The following is a 14,974-nucleotide window of genomic DNA, read 5'->3' as shown; positions in this document are numbered from 1 at the left end:
TCTCCCTCCCTGATGACATGGCTCCTAGCATTGAAAACCTTGTTGTCATCATAGATCTCCAGTGTTGGTCAGATCTTCTCTCCAGAGAACATCTCATAGAAAGGTACACCTCAAACTTCAATTAGACTTTACATTCACAGTGGCCTGTTTCCATCCTAAATGCACAACTAGACTTTACTAATTGGACTCTAAATGAAACTAGTATTTACTCATATGTGGTTAATGGACTTTGTCTATCAAATGTATTCCCTGTGAGATTTGTTCTTATTATTCTCCCCCTCTAAACATTGTGAACAAGGTGGGGAAAACTCTTTCTGTATGGTAATAAACCATGTGATTTGTGAAATCATACCTTATTTTAACCACATAAAACAATCTCAAAATCATTATGCTGAGTGAAAGAAGCCAGACCCGAAAGACTACACTTACTTACTGTATGATTCTATTTTATATGACATTCTGGAAGAGGCAAAACTATAGTGACAAAAAATAGATTGGTGGTAGCTGGGAGCTAGAGAAAGGGAACTGACTGCACAGGCACACAAGGAAAGTTTTTCGGGTAAAGGAAATATTCTATGTCTTGACTATGGTCATGGTTTCATGACTACATACATTTGGTGAATTTTATCTGATACAAATTATACCTCACTAAATCTGATTTTTAAAAAAAATTTTAAAAACCCATCCAACAAAAAAGAATTAATATTCAATTTTCTAAAAAATTCATTAGGAATTGGCCCTTTCCTATGCCCTTTTAAGGTTGATGTAGTGCTTTAAGAAGCTAACATAGAAGGATAAAATAAGTCTCTACAAAACCCAGAGAAGAGATTGGAACACTCCTCTGGATCCTGCCTGGAGTCACAGCTGAACCAGGAAAAAAAAAAATTCACTAAGAGTGAATACGTTGGTAAGGATTTAATAGCATCAATTTCAAATGTCTCTGTTTAGTATTTTACCAGTCATAAAATGCTAATTATATCCTCACAGGAATAAGTATCTTAGAATATCTCCGTCCAGTAACCTTTGATTATTCTTAAAAAAACAAGAAAGGAGGCCAGGCGCAGTGGCTCACGCCTGTAATCCCAGCACATTGGTAGGCCGAGGCAGGCAGATCACCTGAGGCCACGAGTTCAAGACCAGCCTGGGCAATATGGTAAAACCTCGTCTCTACCAAAAAAAATTACAAAAATTAGCCCAGCGTGATGGCAGGGACCTGTAATCACAGCTACTCAAGAGGCTGAGGCACGAGAATTGCTTGAACTTGGAGGCAGAGGTTGCAGTGAGCCAGTATCACGCCACTCGCTCCACTCCAGCCTAGGTGACAGAGACCCTGTCTCCAAAAAGCAAAAAGACAAAGGAAATCTGAAGGCTCTTCCTGGTTGCCACAATGTTTCATACAAAAGACAACCACAAAGTAAAACTGCATAGGTAATTTCTCTCATTTACTAATGAGTGATGTTCTGTAATGCACTCATGTTAGTTATTCAGTACTTAGAACATTATTTCCTCATAGGAAAATAATAGCACTATCAGCACTCATAGTACTCTGGAACCTAATAACTATTTATAATAAAAGTTTCTATGGGATAATTAATTAACATTTCTAACTGAGATAGAACACATTCCTCCTTCATCTGGTCCCTCCTCCCTTTCACCCCCATACACACACAGAGAACTGCCTCTGAAGCTCTAGAAATCTTTTTCCTATGAAACACACAACGCCAAAAGGGGCAATTCCACATAGCTGGGAGTGTGGCTCACAGAGCCTTAAAGGCTTTTGTAAAAGCCTGATATGAAAAACGGGTCAAGGGACACACAGATAAGGCACAGAAGAGGAAAGACATAGCTGAGGATGGAGGTGAGAGGAAGAGACAAGGAACAGAGATGTGTGCTTATGTGTATGTGTTGGCAAAGGGGTTGAAACAATCCACAGTAATTGGATTGTTTCATTTTCTTCTCACTTCCAGTAGCTGAGTTACATACAAAGGATGGTAAAGTTCTGTTTGTAATGAATTAACCTTGGCTGAGATGAAAAAGGCATAGTAGGAAACAGCCTATGCACAGGTAGTCTCCTTGACAGAATATAATCATGTTTTATCTTCCCTGAAAAACAGAACCAAAGACCATATTGATTTGTTTAAACATGCTGATTTAAAATGTACCAAAGGTTATTTTGAATGAAGCCAGAGAATGTTTTATCTAATATCGTCAAACTTTTTTATCTGAGATAAAGTAGACTCTCATTCCTCTATAACAACTCCATGGGGTAAATGAGTTAAAGAATATTAAATCTCTTCTGTATTTTCTGATGTAAGAGCCCTCCTTAGGAAAGAGGAAGTGAGAAGTAGGCTGGCTCTGAAGGATAGGAGTTAAGGTGAAAAAGAAGGAAAAAGTGCTTTAAAGGCCTATTATTTAGCAACAGCCCTGGGTTGGCGTAGAATGGTACTCATCTTGCTTGCTCTAGGCCAATTTTGTAAGCACTGGAAAACAGGAGCTCAGCACATTCCAGTTCTAGTATAAGAGGGTTAGACATTTTATTTGTATTGCTTGCTACAGGAAGAATGCCCTGGTCATAAGACCACTAATCATAAGAATACTACTGTGAGCCCAGAGATAAGATTAAGAAGGATGGATGTGATTGCCATACCTACATTTTATTTTGTATTCTTCCACCAAAAAAACAAAACAAAACAAAAACAAAAACAAAAACAAAAACAGATCCCTCCTGCTTTTCTGTGCCTGGACTTAAACAGCGCTTAACTCAGTTGCAACATGCATGTAGACCAGGGGAATTAAAATAGGCTGTAAAATCATTTATTCATTCAAAATTCATTTGGCAGAAGTAAAGCATGCATTATTCTAATCTTATTTTGCACTTAAAATGTGCAGAGCTTTTTGCCATGCTAGTGGTTTTCAGCTTTGCTCTGCATCAGCAATATCTGTTAAGTTTTTGAAAAATATCTATGCTAGGGGTTTTACTCCAAATCTACTAAATATATGGGGCAGAGTCCCAGGCATCTGTTTAACTTTGAAAAGGTTGGGGTTTTTTTTTTTTTTGAGACAGTCTCACTCTGTCGCCCAGGCTGGAGTGCAGTGGCGCGATCTCAGCTCACTGCAACCTCCGCCCCCGGGGTTCAAGTGATTCTTGTGATGCAGCCTGCCGAGCAGCTGGGATTATAGGTGTGCACCACCACACTCGGTTAAGTTTTATGTTTTTAGTAGAGACGGGATTTCACCATGTTGGCCAGGCTGATCTCAAACTCCCAACCTCAGGTGATCCTCCCGCCTCAGCTTCCCAAAGTACTAGGATTACAGGCATGAGCCACTGTGCCCAGCCAGCACCTAGATTCTCAAGTTAACTTCTGCCACTTGATAACTTATTTGACTGGCCTGCCCACACTGATTACACTGGAGTTACAAAACTACTAGGCTGCCGAATTTGGTCCTCAGAATGCTGTTATCTGACAGGCACAATGTTTTTAAAGGTTTTGAACACACTGTCAGGTTTTACAAATCATACTTCACATAAAACCCCAGGATCTCTGGTTTTAGAAAAGTAAAAGATCTGAAATGTTACTGAAGAAGGTAGGAGTGTCTGACCAAAGAAACACAGTAGTACTGCAGAAACATTACAGTACTGCAGGTCCGTGTTGAAGGTCAGTGTGTATTTGGCTGCCATTTATAATGATAGCCATGTACCCTACTGTATGACTTTCTGCAGCAATTTTTGACTGCCTTTAAGGATAGTAAAGAATGGAACATTGGATGTGAATTTAAAGTACTGGTAAGAAAGTAAATGAAGTTAATAAAATGAGGGACCATGAAATCTAAACTGAACAAAGAAGTAAAACAGGTACAGAAAAGTAGAGAGGTGAAATACTGAGGTCTGAATGAAAATAAAGACCAGCCAAAATAGCAGTTAAATATAATGATAATGATAATACACATGAAGTGCTTATTCTGTGCCAGTCACTCTGAAGCACTTTACATGTATTAAAGTCTCACTAAAAATCACATAAATTAGGCACCATTATTTTCCCCATTTGAAAGGTGAGGAAACAGGCACAGACTAGTTAAGCAATTTGCGTAAGAAACAACAATGCTAACAAATGACAGAGTTGGGATTCAAATTCTGGCAATGTGGCTCCAGAGGCTATAGTGCTAACCATTATGCTAAAATCTATAGCAAGCAACTAGAAAGAAAGAGATTAAGATTCAAGAATGAGACATTTAAATGAGTGATTAAATAGTGGAATTCTGAGGTGATGAATTCTAGGGAATTAGGGGAATGCCATAAATTATGGTAAACTTGGGGTTTGGGATATACATTAATCAAGTTTTCAAAACAGCACAAATCTCCAAGTTGCATCTATCAGCAGTTCTTAGTTGCAAGCAACAGAAGCTAACTCTGGCTTAGTAGGCAGAAAATGAGTTTATTAAAAGCTTAAGAACCATTTTTAAGGTTAAATTTCTAGGAACACCTAATATCACACTACCCAAACAACTGGATGGAGGAACCCTGTCTTTGGTAGGAAACATCAGATGCAACAATGAGCTCTGCTGTCATCTAGGAATATTGTAGCCATTGTTGTTGCTACTGTACACTAGAAATACCGCTGCTGCCAGGGCAGAACTGTGAGTGGACAGTTCAACTCTTCCTTCTTGCATCTCTAACTTCTAAATCAGACAGTGAGAAGGAGGTGTGTCTGACTGACAGAGCCTAAGTCAGATCCTGCATTCTTGCAAAGGAAACTAGGAAATGAGTTTTTGCTTCTACCTTGGTTAGACAAGGTTCATGCTATGGGACATTCCTTAAGCACAAAAAGAGTGTTCAAAAGATATTAAGCAACCATCAACATAACTAACATCCACTACAAAGAACACTACAAATAAAACCTTACCAAACACACACAATTTAGGAGATTTTGTGACATACATTTGCTGAGAAATAAGGATGATTCGAAATTGAACCATAATACAAACAAATCTTGAAATCTATACATTAATAAAAGGTGTCGGGGCGACATGGGTAGAAATATGAACACAAGCATACAACCCACAGCTTAAAAAATTGATGGCAAAGCCAATTTTTATATTTAAAAAGCAGAAATAGAAACAAGTAAAATGATAGTGAAAACTAATGATGCATTAATAAGGCAGCATCCATTCCCCAAATTTCAGAACATGTCTGTAAATGTACATGGTAAGATATATGCAACGTCATCCAGTATGCACATGAGAATACTAATTTAGAATCCTAAACAAATTTGAGTTTATGTATACCAACTTCTAGGAATATTTAACAACTTATTTTGCAAATTCCAAGACAGTAAATCTTAGTAATATACAAGAATGAGTCTGTGGGTTTCAGTAAAAACTTGAATTTTTGGATTAGTTCATAGCCCATGAAGGAATTACCAATCAGGCTGCTGGTTTTTATGTGGCATTAAGTTGCCCAGAGTCTCACCTTAGCTTCAATTCTGTATGTTTTTTTGTTTTGTTTTGTTTTTTGAGACCGAGTTTCATTCTTGTCGCCCAGGATGGAGTGCAATGGCACAATCTCAGCTCACTGCAACCTCTGCCTCCTGGGTTCAAGTGACTCTCCTGTCTCAGCCTCCCAAGTAGCTGGGATTACAGGTGCCTGCCACCACCCCCAGCTAATTTTTGTATTTTTAGTAGAGACAGAGTTTCACCATCTTGGGCAGGTTGGTCTCAAACTCCTGACCTCAGGTGATCCGCCCACCTCGGCCTCCCAAAGTGCTGCAACAACAGGTGTGAGCCACTGCGCCCGGCCTAATTCAACATGATTTTATAGGTCCGCTTCTCAACACTGTCAGACTGTGTGGTCTGGCAGCAGAGATTCTTAGAAGAAAGAATTTGACTCCGTGTGGGTCACATGCCTCCTTCTGAATCAATCAGTTATGGTAGGGAATTAGTCACCTGAAACAAATCTGGCTGCTGAGGCCTTTCTCTTCAGGAGGGCCTATGAAGATACTTCCTCAAAGGCCTCATATTTGTTTACTGAAACACCAACGACATCTGAGCCATATAGATAATGTAAAAGCAATCTGTGGTCCTTTTTGACAATCTTGATGGTCTGAGAATTCAGGTATTTTGGAATACAGGTGAGGTCACAGCGTCTAAGGGGGAATTAGAGTGTAGAGATAGTTTCCTGATTCACATCATTTCTCTATTTCATAACTAAATTTTTCATTAAGCACACCATCAAGCTTTTTCACGCAGCATTACGTCCACCAGCACCTCTAGTAACAAATCTACCCTCTATATTTCCTCTCTTCCCATTGCATCAGCTGCAAGAAAAGGAATGAGTCACTGCTCTCTTCCCCATTGCTTTTACCTCATCCTTTCCAAGGTCAACACTGCAGAAGGCAGATAGGCTGAATAATGTCATTTAAGAGACTCCTCTTTTCCCAGGTGGAAAGAGATCTTGCATAAGTTTTCCCAAATCATCAGGATAACCTCCCATCAGCTGATCTAAAAATGTTTAGACTAAGAAATTATATTAGTGAAAAAGTTACACTAATTTTTGTGAGATGCATTCTTTACATTGCCAATTACGTATAGTAATGATTATATCATGAAATGTGTCAGATAAACATAAGCTGTAATGTATTTGATTATAACACTTAACTCTGCTTGTGTATGCTCAGTCTTACAGAAGCTCAGTCAGCATGGCAATCAGCCTACAACTTTCAATGCCTTCCCATTGCACTCTGCGCAAAATCCAACTTCTTGTCCTAACAGCGCCACATTTGATCTAGCATTGTCTATCTCCTTATATTTGTATGCAAGCTCCTTAAAGATGTCTTGTTTGCCAATATAGCCCCTAGTCTGAGTACAGAGCCTGAGACAATGCAGTGGTCAGTAAATATCTGTTGAGTAAATGAATGGCTATCATATGGAGGATGATTTTCCTGTTACTAACTACATCCTAAAGTAATGGAATTGAGTCAGCTTCAAAATAGTATCCACTTATTCCTATAGAGATCAGAAACAACCAGCTTACTGCCAATGCTTGCTCAAAAGGCTCAGAATAAAGTACAATAGGTTATAAATATATAACAGGTTATGAATGGCAGCATTTCCCGAGTGTGTTTCCAGCGACACCAGTGCCACAAAATATTTATTTAAAATAGCGTTCAAAGGTTACATCTGATGTCTAACTGTCTACTCATCTCCATTTGAATGTCTAAGAGACATCTCAAATTTAACATATCACAAACTGATTTGATTTCACTAAACATACATACATCCTCCCAGTAGCTCAGACCAAAAACCTCTAAATTTTCTTGACCACTTACTCTTATATCCTCATCTAATCCATTAGCAAATCTTGTTGGCTCTACCTTGAAAGTATATCCAGAATCTCTGCACTTCACACATTTTCAGTGTCACCATCTTGGTCCAAGCCACTATATTCTTTTCCCTGGATTGTTATAGTTGCCTTCTCATTGGTCTCCCTACTTGGGTCCCTGACCCTCCCCACTTCAGTCTATTCTCCACACACTAGCCAGACTGATACTTTCCAAAGGAAAGTCAGATCATGTCACACACCTGCTGAAAATCCTCCATGGTTTCCTATCTCACTCAGAATAAAAGCCAGTCCTTTTGATGGCTTGCATGGCCCTACCTGAACTGGACTCTGGTTATCTTTCTTTCTTTTTTTTTTTTTTTGAGACACAGTCTTGTTCTGTTGCCCAGGCTGGAGTGCAGTGGTGTGATCTCGGCTTACTGGAAGCTCCGCCTCCCAGGTTCATGACATTCTCCTGCCTCAGCCTCCCCAGTAGCTGGAACTACAGGCACCTGCCACCATGCCCGGCTAATTTTTTGTATTTTGTTTAGTAGAGACGGTGTTTCACCATTATAGCCAGGATGGTCTCGATCTCCTGACTTCATGATCCACCCACCTCGGCCTCCCAAAGTGCTAGGATTACAGGTGTGAGCCACCCGCGCCCAACCAACTCTGGTTATCTTTCTATACTCATTGTCTATTACTTTGCTCCAGATAACTGCATGCATAGGAGGCTTCTACCTCAGGGCCTTTGCACTTGCTGTTCCTCCACTTGATTGAGGAGGTCTTTCTTGCCTATCCTTCATAAAATAAGAAATCAACTCCAGCCCCTGATCAGTTTTCTCCAGTCCCCTTCATTGCTTCATTTTCCTTTAGAATATGTATCACTAACTGTCACGTGTTCACTGTATTTGCTGAGTGTCTGCATCTGCTGTCTAGAATGTAAGCTCTATAAGGGCAGGAGTTTTGTTTTGTTTCATTAACTGCCATGTTCCTAGTACAAAGCCTGATCAAATAAGTCATGTGTCTGAGTGTCTGTGCTGAGGTGGGGGAGATATTTCAGAAACAGCATTCCTTGGAGTTTGGGAACGAAAAAAGAGTTGTAACTTGTAGCCTTCTGACCTTTAGCTCACACAACAGAAGTACTTTAACAGGTACAAGATGAAATGACTCAATATTTAAAATACTCAACTATATTCTACATGAAACTGGCTATTTCTATAACTTAATTCCCTAACAGCTTTAAAAGATACTATAGGTGAGATGAAAAAGAACAAGTCATCTTTCTGAGCCTGAGATTCATCTGTAAAATACGCCAGGCATTGCTGGGAGGAGTGAAAATGATCACTTACTCTGTGTCTAAGATTGACACCTGATTTCTTTCTTACAGATATAAAATATTTTCATTTCAACTTTTCTTTAAAAAGGAAAATTGTGGCTTTTTTCTTACAACTGTAAAATTTGAGGAATTAAACAATTCTAGACTCCTCTTCAGTGCCCCATCTTGATCACTGTTCCACAACCACTATCCTACTGTCAGCATGGTACAAGCTCAGCTGGACCAGCATGATACAAAATGTCCTTAGAACTGGTAGGGATAAGAAAGAGATGTATCAGAATGAGGAGGAAAGTGTTTGAAAAACACATTTAAGGCCGGGCGCAGTGGCTCATGCCTGTAATCCCAGCACTTTGGAAGGCCGAGGCGGATGGATCACCTGAGGTCAGGAGTTGAAGACCAGCCTGGCCAACATGGTGAAACTCCGTCTCTACTAAAAATACAAAAATTAGGCGGGCGTGGTGGTGGGCACCTGTAATCCCAGCTACTCGGGAGGCTGAGGCAGGAGAATCGCTTGAACCCGGGAAGCAGAGGTTGCAGTGAGCCGAGATCGCGCCACTGCACTCTAGCCTGGGCAACAGAGCAAGACTCCGTCTCCAAAAAAAAAAAGAAAAGAAAAACATATTTAATATTATAATTTTATTTTTCAGAGGAGAAAAACGCTATAGATTTGGTAAGAGAAAGAAAAGTTCAACATCATTTTCTTGGTTGATGGGAGTGCACTAAAGATATTGAGACTCAACCAAAGGAATATCCCATTGGGGGTTGTGAAATTTTTGTGTTTATCAGGAGGTAAAAGCTTTTATAAGAGCCTGAGAAACTCTTATTTAGACTAACCCACTAAAAATATTCACAGTTTAAAAAATAAACGGAAAAAGAGTCCCAAAAACGTTAATAGACATATCCAACTCAGAAAACTGGGAAGTGGCTCAAAGGGGACTTAAAGAGAGATCCTTCTGAGTTCTAGTCCTGTTCTCCAACATTATATATTGGCTACGATTAATCAAGATTTAATTGTATACCAGCTGCCGAAATGTTTCCCGTACAATAAAAATCCTTAATATGAAACAGGTTTCATATCACCAGTCGAGTTCTTTACTGACAAATTTCCGACCTTGCGTCCCAAATCCATATCTATATCTCTTCAGCATTTACTAAATGCTTGTTTAGCATACCATTAAGTCACTTAATACAACAATTCTGCCGGCTCAATGGTACTGTACCCACTTGGTAGACGACAAACCGAGGCTAGATGAAATTAATCATAAAATTAGCGGCACTGAAATTTAACTCAGTGCAACCCCAAAGCTCCTTCTACACCAAACTGCTCCCTGTAAGCAAGGAAACAGAACTCCTGGAACTTGTCCGCAGAGAATGAGCAGGGCTTTTTGCATGGTCTCGGCCATGGTTAGCCTGCCTTGTAACCCGCAGGTAACAGAGCTACGGAAATCAAATGAATCGCTGTCAAGTCGGTGCAAGACAACTATTCAGCACATTTCATGGTGACCTGGTCTCAACTGAACAGACTGAAAACCAATTTCACAATTTCTTTGTAGTGTTTCTTAGAAACCAGCCACTGTCACTGCTTAGAAAATAGGGGGCTGTTCCCTCAAGTGGTCAAAACGGGCCTCTCACTAGAGCTCGCCACTTGTTTAGCCGGTGTAAGGCCAAACAATCCTGCAAATTTCCCGCAACCTCCCGAAGGGGTCAAAGCCCACGCCCCAGCAAAAGCGCAGGCACTCCCCGCCCAGCGAAGATAAGCGCATGCGCCTACCCGTCCTCTGAAGCTACCACCACGTGGTGGCGCCACTTCCCCCCACGCCCGTTTCACCCATTCAGCCCGCTCTTTCGAATACCTTTGTCCAACTCCATAAGGGCAGAGTTGGCATCCAGTTCCTGTTCGCCATAGCCGGCATCTGCCAGGAAAGACTTAGTTGAGTTTGACGCCATGACCCGAATAGTTACTCGACTAGCCTAGTCAGAAAGATTGCAAACTCTACCCCAGAACCGCCATCTTCTCCCGCCGCCTTCTTGTTGGTTTTTCCTCCGCGCGCTGTCAAGCCCTGTTACGCATGCGCCCTGGTCACCCCGCGGTTCGCAGTCGCCTCTGCTGCCCTCTGCGCAGGCGCTCAAGGAGCTCTTGGACTCCAGGTTCCCGCGGCTGGGAGAAAAGGAGGCGGGGATCCGAAGGGGGAAATGACTCTGAGGCGCCCGGACGTCGCTCGGAAGCCAATCAGAGAGCGTGACGTCAGTTTGGCGCGGAGTTTGGCGGCCGGGGCTTACAGTGGCGGGAGTTGGAGGCGATAACGATTTGTGTTGTGAGAGGCGCAAGCTGCGATTTTTGCTGAACTTGGAGGCATTTCTACGACTTTTCTCTCAGCTGAGCCTTTTCCTCCGGCCCTGATGCTCTTCAATTCGGTGCTTCGCCAGCCCCAGCTTGGCGTCCTGAGAAATGGTGAGTAACGGTCCCAACCGCTGCTCGGAGCTGGCGGGATTCATCTACCCCGAAACACACGCCACCTCCGACCAGGGCCGACTCCAATTCTGAACTCAGCTTCTGAGTTCTCCCATGGCAAGGGTAAATTAGGGTTAGCTGGGACTACTGAAGAAAGCTGTGCTTTCATCTCCTCGGAACACTTGTAATCGTAATCGGGCTTTTAAAATCGTAACGTAGGCATGGACGTCGAAATAACTGCCTTCCAAGGCCTCTTACAGCTTACATCTCCATTGCGCGTTAACGGGAAAATGCATGCATTTGTGTGTGTATGTTTCTCTCAACAGTTATTTGAGATGGTCAAAACTCATACTCATTGATTTATTCATTCGTTTGTTGTAGAGTCTTAGTGAGCCCAGCTATTTGCTATGGGTATATACCAGTGAATATGACCCACTGTTAAGGAACTCAGTCAAGCAGAGAAGACAGGATATCTGCTTCTAACAGGATCAAAATCTTTTTTCCCCGTTTACTACATGGTCATAAACATTTAGAGTGAAAGATGCCTGTAACCACATCCGCCAGAGATGACCCATGTTAATAGATTGAAGTATATTATTCCAGATGTTTTCGACGCTAGAGGTAATATCTATTATTTTCAGAAATGGGATCAAAATGTCCTGTTTTTTCACTTTAATGGTATAAGTTGAACGTATTCCCATGTTAATATGTAGAAATCTAACTTTCTTACGCTAAAACATTGGTAATAAGAGATTTGAGGCTAGGTTTGGGTGTCATCAACTTAAACTTTTTGGTAAGTTTCTGTTAAGGAAGGTAAGTAGGCAGACTAACCTTGGACAGAAATAAAATCTCACTCATGTGAACATCGACTATAGCCAGAGGTTCTTTTTCCTCTTGAAACCATGTGGAAAAGGAACCTGAGAGGGGAATTTTTATGTTCAGGGATGAGTCTAGGAAAATGATATTGAGAAAGAGACTGAGAAGTAGTCCCTCAACTTCCTGCTAGCAATCTGAAACTTTATACCATTCTTATTTCTTTCCCTCATAGATAATCTTTGTAATTATACTCTAAATGCTCCTCTTTCTCTTCTGGGACTTTGTTTGACTAACTTCTCTGTCCTCTGTTTAAGAGTGACAGTATGCACAGTGCTGCTTGGGTTTTATTATACCTCCACACCTTACTATATGTGTGTCCTGGGGGAGCTGTTCAGACTGTTTTGTGACAGATTTTCTCCTAATTCTCCATGTGTTTACCTTTCCCTTCCCTCTTTCCTGTTCACAAGTACTCATTCGTTGTTACACAATAGACACTGAAATTCATTCACTATTATATGTTACCCACTGAAATCTATAGAATCATCTCCTTTCCTCTTCAGTGTTGGTGTTCCCTCCTTGGCCCCTTTTCTTCTTCTTCCTACTCCTTTGGATGATCACAGCCATAACCAGGGCTTCTTCCACTTCTATGTACATACAACTTTCTATTTCTTATACGGTAAGTCCTCACTTAATGTCTAGATAGGCTCTTGGAAACTGTGACTTTAGGGAAAACAGTGTATAACTAAACCTACTCTACCATAGGCTACTTGATATAAACAAGAATTAAGTTCCAGTGGCATATTTTGGTCATACAAACACCACTGAACTTCTAAATAAAGACCCAAAACACTTTTAATATTAAATGTTGAAATAATTGTGTGCTATACATACATTTGAGAAAGATTAATAAAAACAAGTGAGATAATTATTTACCCAAGTTTGGCGTATCAGTGAGTGACCTCGGTCATAGTAGTGGTGGGCTAAATCAAGGAATAAATGTTTGCAAACTGAAAATTGGAGCACCTCCTACAACCACCCAGTTCAAAAACAATCACAAATATGGCAGCTCACTGATCCCTTTCATACCAAATCGTTTATTGTCATTCGTTTGTATGATTATTGTAAAGTTTACCATTTTTATTATATAATTATTTGTATTCATTCATTTTCTGACACACTTATTCCAGCTCAGGACTGTGGGTGCCCGGAGCCTATCCTGGCAGCTCATGGTACAAGGTGGAAACCAGCTCTAGACCGGACGCTATTTCATCACAGGAAGCACTCACACACACCCATTGTCTATTGGGACCATGTAGACATGCCAGTGAATCTAACATACCCATCTTTGGCATGTGGGAGGAAACGAGAGTACCTGGAGAAAACCTCTGTGAACATGGGGAGCACATGTACAAACTCCACCCAGCCAGTGGCCTCAAACAGGAATTGATTTTTTTTCTCATGAACAGTATGAGGAAATGACATTGTACAAATTGATGTTATTGGAAGACTTCATGTACCTGAGATTCATTTCTGTAAAAGCTGTGTGGGTTGATTATCACGCAGACTGTCAATCCCACAAGCATCTCAAACTCAAATACCCAAAACTGAACTCAACTTCTCCCCCAAACCTGCTATATTACCAATTTTAGGGAGTGGCCTCATTATTTAAACCAGTTTTCCCAGCCAGAAACCTGAGTCAATTAAAGACTTCCTCATCTTCCTCATAGTTACACATTCAAAACATTTCGTTAAAATCTCTGTGATTATGCATCTTTACTGTATCCTGGATGTGTTCTATTTTTACCATTCCATTTCCCTAGGTTGGGCCCTAATGCCTTCTTGTCTGGATTGTAAGAAGTCTCCCAGATGGCCTCCTAGTTTGTCTGTCTTCACTTTATTCTCCACATTGCTGCTAATGATCCTTCTAAAATGGAAATCTGATGACTCTTCTGTGTATTTTCAGATTGATATCTAAAAGTTTTTATCATAAATTTAAACAAATGCAAAGAATATAATTTCTGACCATATTGGGAATATTGACATTTTAAAATAAAAATGCTATATCACTCTTTTAAGTGTATCTAATATAATGTAAATACTGTAGTGATTTGATAATCACGTCATCCATTTTTTAGAAACATACGAACAAACTCTGTAACTGCTAGAAATTCCATATAGCTGCTTTTTCCTCTTGAATTTATTTCCATTTCATTTCTCCCACAGTAATTTAATTTTATGCTTGAAAAGCTCTTTTACTGATCACTCTTGTCATACCCCTCTGTGTCAAAAGATGTATTTAAATTGCTGTTTTCTGTCATAAGCCTCTGAGTGTTAAAACTTCTTTATGGATTGAATTTTCAATTCAATTATTAGTACTATATGATTGTTTAAAACAATATAGATTACCAATTTTGGTAATTATTAACCAAAAGTAAAATTTTGTTGGAAGTACATCTTTTAAAGAGATGAATTTGGGTGTTTATGATTCCTTTATTGAAGGAATTATTTATCTATTAAGGTTCCAAAAGTTTATTTGTTTTTATTTAAAAATATTTGATACCCAAAAGTTTTTATTCTTTGGATCAATGCAAGGTTTAAGATTGGGGCACGGGAATGCCTTTCTTTTATAAAGTGGAAGAAAGGAAGTAATGAAGGGAAAGGAATAAAGTGATACCTCAACCTTCTCAGAGACATCAGGTTTTTCAGACAGGTGAGTTTTAGAAATGCATATATAGTATCCAGTTGCTTATAAATGGAGATAACATTTTGAGAAATGCATCATTAGGTGATTTTATCATTGTGCAAACATCACAGAGTATACTTAAAGCTAGATAGTGGAACCTACTACACACCTAAGCTGTGTATTTTTCCTAGGCTATAAACCTGTACAGCATATTACTGTGTTGAATACTGTAGGCAACTGTAACACAATGGTAAGTGTTTGTGTATCTAAACATAGAAAAGGTTCAGTAAAAATAGGATATAAAAGATAAAAAATGGTACACTTGTGGAGGGTGCTTACTATGAATGGGAGCTTGCAGGACTCGGGGTTATT

The 14,974-nt window shown here is 40.0% G+C and overlaps 2 protein-coding genes and 1 non-coding gene across 9 annotated transcripts in view; 2 read left to right on the top strand and 1 right to left on the bottom strand.

The window, feature by feature from the left end:
- INTS7 (integrator complex subunit 7) overlaps positions 1-10,821 on the bottom strand; it is a 96,545-nt gene extending 85,724 nt beyond the window's left edge. For 4 of the 5 annotated variants that reach the window (XM_025383554.1, XM_025383575.1, XM_025383561.1 and 1 more), the window contains exon 1: positions 10,505-10,821. In XM_025383554.1, the coding sequence (XP_025239339.1) occupies positions 10,505-10,598 (94 nt within the window). In that variant the 5' untranslated portion in view covers positions 10,599-10,821. The remainder of the gene's footprint in view (positions 1-10,504) is intronic. The other variant, XM_025383567.1, reaches the window with a different exon arrangement.
- On the top strand, positions 747-866 carry LOC112616209. Its single transcript, XR_003117593.1, has one exon. It is a non-coding gene; the product is annotated as a small nucleolar RNA SNORA26 (small nucleolar RNA).
- The window catches only part of DTL (denticleless E3 ubiquitin protein ligase homolog), a 67,574-nt gene continuing 63,293 nt past the window's right edge, over positions 10,694-14,974 (top strand). For 2 of the 3 annotated variants that reach the window (XM_025383609.1, XM_025383600.1), the window contains exon 1: positions 10,714-11,103. Coding sequence is in view for 2 of the 3 variants with exons in the window: in XM_025383600.1 (XP_025239385.1) it covers positions 11,052-11,103 (52 nt within the window). In the remaining variant the exon portion in view is untranslated. Of the gene's footprint in view, positions 11,104-14,974 lie in introns of all 3 variants that reach the window. The other variant, XM_025383593.1, reaches the window with a different exon arrangement.

The sequence above is a fragment of the Theropithecus gelada genome, chromosome 1, assembly GCF_003255815.1.
Source record: "Theropithecus gelada isolate Dixy chromosome 1, Tgel_1.0, whole genome shotgun sequence".
NCBI classification, from domain to species: Eukaryota; Metazoa; Chordata; class Mammalia; order Primates; family Cercopithecidae; genus Theropithecus; species Theropithecus gelada.
Note: the sequence above shows the minus strand (reverse complement) of the source record. Positions and strands in the feature narration are given on the sequence as shown.